Raw genomic sequence first — 2,763 nt, forward strand, 5'->3', positions numbered from 1 at the left:
GTGGACATGGAGGTACTTTCTGAAGACATATTCTACAATAGATAGTCAGGTTGCCTTTTAGTAAAGACTCACATCTCTGGATCTAATGGAGAACCATCCACCCAAGTCCAGGTCTTCTTCATGGAGGTAAAGTTAAGGCCAATCCACACATAGTTTGAATGTTTCAGGTTTTTCTGTATAAAAGCCTAAAGAGTAAATAATGAGTAACTAAATCAACAGAATATATTAATTCAGAAAATATTAATAATTCTAAGATTTTAGAATTTTATTGAAAAGCCAGCACTCTACATGAGGATTCTTATACTAACCAATTCATATCTTAATTATACACTCAGTATATAATATGTATAGTATGCACACACACGTACACAATTGCAAGTTAAATACAAGTATTTGGGTCAGGTCTAGCATGAATGAAGTGAGGCACTTGCTTCTAGCACAATATTAAATCAGGTGCCCAAAATTCAGTAATCAAGATAAACGATGGTTTAATTCAAGGATGTGAAGATATTTGAGGAAAATCATTTTTAACTGGATAAAAGCTAATGCCATAACCATGATCCTAAACCAATTATTTAATACCATTTCGGGTTGATCCTGTATGATCAGTAGATGAGATTTTCTTCCCAAACAGTACACATAACTGTCACGCCAAGTTTTCATCTCAGCAGAGAACCAATAACACTTCCCTTGATATTTGAGCCATTCTGATGGGCATACTACTATAATGAAATGGAGAAAACAAAATAAAATTAAATTACATATGCCTTTCTTGAAATTGACAGTGAGAACAATACTTACATGTTACATGAAGAAGAGTGGAGCCATAATAAAATCACTCATAGCAAAGTGTTCAGACTCACAAGGCGGCCAAAACACAAATGATAATTCATGGGAATTTAAGATAATTAATTTAGTGAGATGAAGCAAAACCTAGACATACAGGGATGTTTTTAATGCCAGGATCTAGTCAATTGACTAAAATAATATGAACAAATTAAAATATATATTTCAGTAATGCTATTTGAGATTTTAGATAAAATATTATCTATACCACTTACTTAAAATTTATCCACTTACAGTTTTAAAATCTCTCTCCTTGTAGTTTTGTGTCTGTATCCCCTTCTCCCTCTTGCTACTAGATAATACCAAGATTAATAACAATTTAGTTTCAATCTCTTCATAATTGCAAGATCACCAAGCCCTTTAATTTTCCTAAATTAAAATTATATTTAGATCTTCTCAATGGAAAATACCGACACTTTTGGCATAAAACTGAGAAAAAGTGAGGTATATATAAAAAATTACACAGGCAGGTCAAGGTAACTATTTTAACTTGTGGACCATTATAATCCCTCTCTTTTTCTTTTTTTGAGGTAAAATTCGTATAACATGAAATTCACTATTTTAGCTATTTTAAAGCGCAAATACAGTGGTTTTTAGTACATCCTCAATGTTGTACAACTATCACTACTATCTAATTCTAGAACATTTTCATTACTGAAAAACGAAACCTCATAAGCATTAAGCAGTCACTACCTAACTCCTGATCTCCCAGCACTGACAACCACTGGTCTACTTTCTGTCTCTACAGAGTTGACTATAATGGGTCTATCATATAAATGAGATTATATAATATGATCCCCTTTCGTACCTGGCTTTTTAAAAATTTCTAATTATTATGGGTACATTACAGTTATATATTTATGAGATACATGTAATGTTTTAATACAGAAAGACAATTTACAATGTGTAATAATCAAATCAGGGCAATTGGGGTGTCCATCATCTCGAGCATTTATCATTTCTTTGTGTTAGAAACTTTCCAAGCCCACTCTTTTAGTTATTCTAAAGTATATCATAACTTATTATTGACTACAGTCACTCTGTTGTGCTAGCAGATATTGTTCATTCTATCTAACTATATAACTACATTTTTGTACCCATTAAATCTCCCCACTTTATCCCCCACTTCCCACTACCCTTCCCAGACTCTGGTAATCATTTTACTCTCTGTCTCCATGAGATTGCATAAAAACAGACACATAGACCAATGGAACAGAATAGAGAACCCAGAAACATATCCACAAATCTATAGTGAACTCATTTTTTACAAAGCTGCCAAGAATATACGTGGGGGAAAGGGCAGTCTCTTCAGTAAATGGTGCTGAGAAAACTGAATATCGATATGCAGAAGAATGGAACTAGACCCTTATTTCTCCCCATATATAAAAATCAAATAAAAATGGATTAAAGACTTAAATCTAAGACCTGAAACTATGTAACTACTAAAAACACTGGGGAAATGCTCCAGGACATTGATCTGAACAAATATTTCCTGAGTAATACCTTAAAAGCACAGGCAACCAAAGCAAAATTGGACACATGGAATCACACCAAATTAAAAAGCTTGTGCACAGCAAAGGAAAAAATCAACAAAGTGAAGAGACAATCCACAAAATGTGAGAAAATATTTGCAAACTACCCATCTGACAAGGGATTAATAACTAGACTATGAATGGCACCATGTATGGTCTGTGAGTGTTTGCGTGCCTGCCTAAGTTTTGATACACTTTAACTTTTTATAATAGATCGCTATATATTTACGGTAGCAAATGATAAAATAGACTAGTATCTACATATATTTATGCATTCAAGACATATCAAAAATTTTCTTAATTTTTTTTCTAGACCCACATACAATCAGGCTAAAATCACCTAATTCATGACAGAAGAGGTGTTACTTCTATACAAACCTTCTTT

At 32.8% G+C, this 2,763-nt stretch overlaps 1 protein-coding gene across 1 annotated transcript in view; it reads right to left on the reverse strand.

Annotated features, from left to right (window-relative positions):
* Positions 1 to 68: 68 nt before the first annotated feature.
* The window catches only part of KLRF1 (killer cell lectin-like receptor subfamily F, member 1), a 12,535-nt gene continuing 9,840 nt past the window's right edge, over positions 69 to 2,763 (reverse strand). Inside the window, exons 3-4 of the mRNA XM_012652150.1 lie at positions 583 to 722; positions 69 to 185 (exon numbers count right to left, since the gene is read on the reverse strand). Of these exons, the coding sequence (XP_012507604.1) occupies positions 69 to 185; positions 583 to 722 (257 nt within the window). The remainder of the gene's footprint in view (positions 186 to 582; positions 723 to 2,763) is intronic.

Source organism: Propithecus coquereli, unplaced genomic scaffold (assembly GCF_000956105.1).
Source record: "Propithecus coquereli isolate 6110/MARCELLA unplaced genomic scaffold, Pcoq_1.0 Scaffold380, whole genome shotgun sequence".
NCBI classification, from domain to species: domain Eukaryota; kingdom Metazoa; phylum Chordata; class Mammalia; order Primates; family Indriidae; genus Propithecus; species Propithecus coquereli.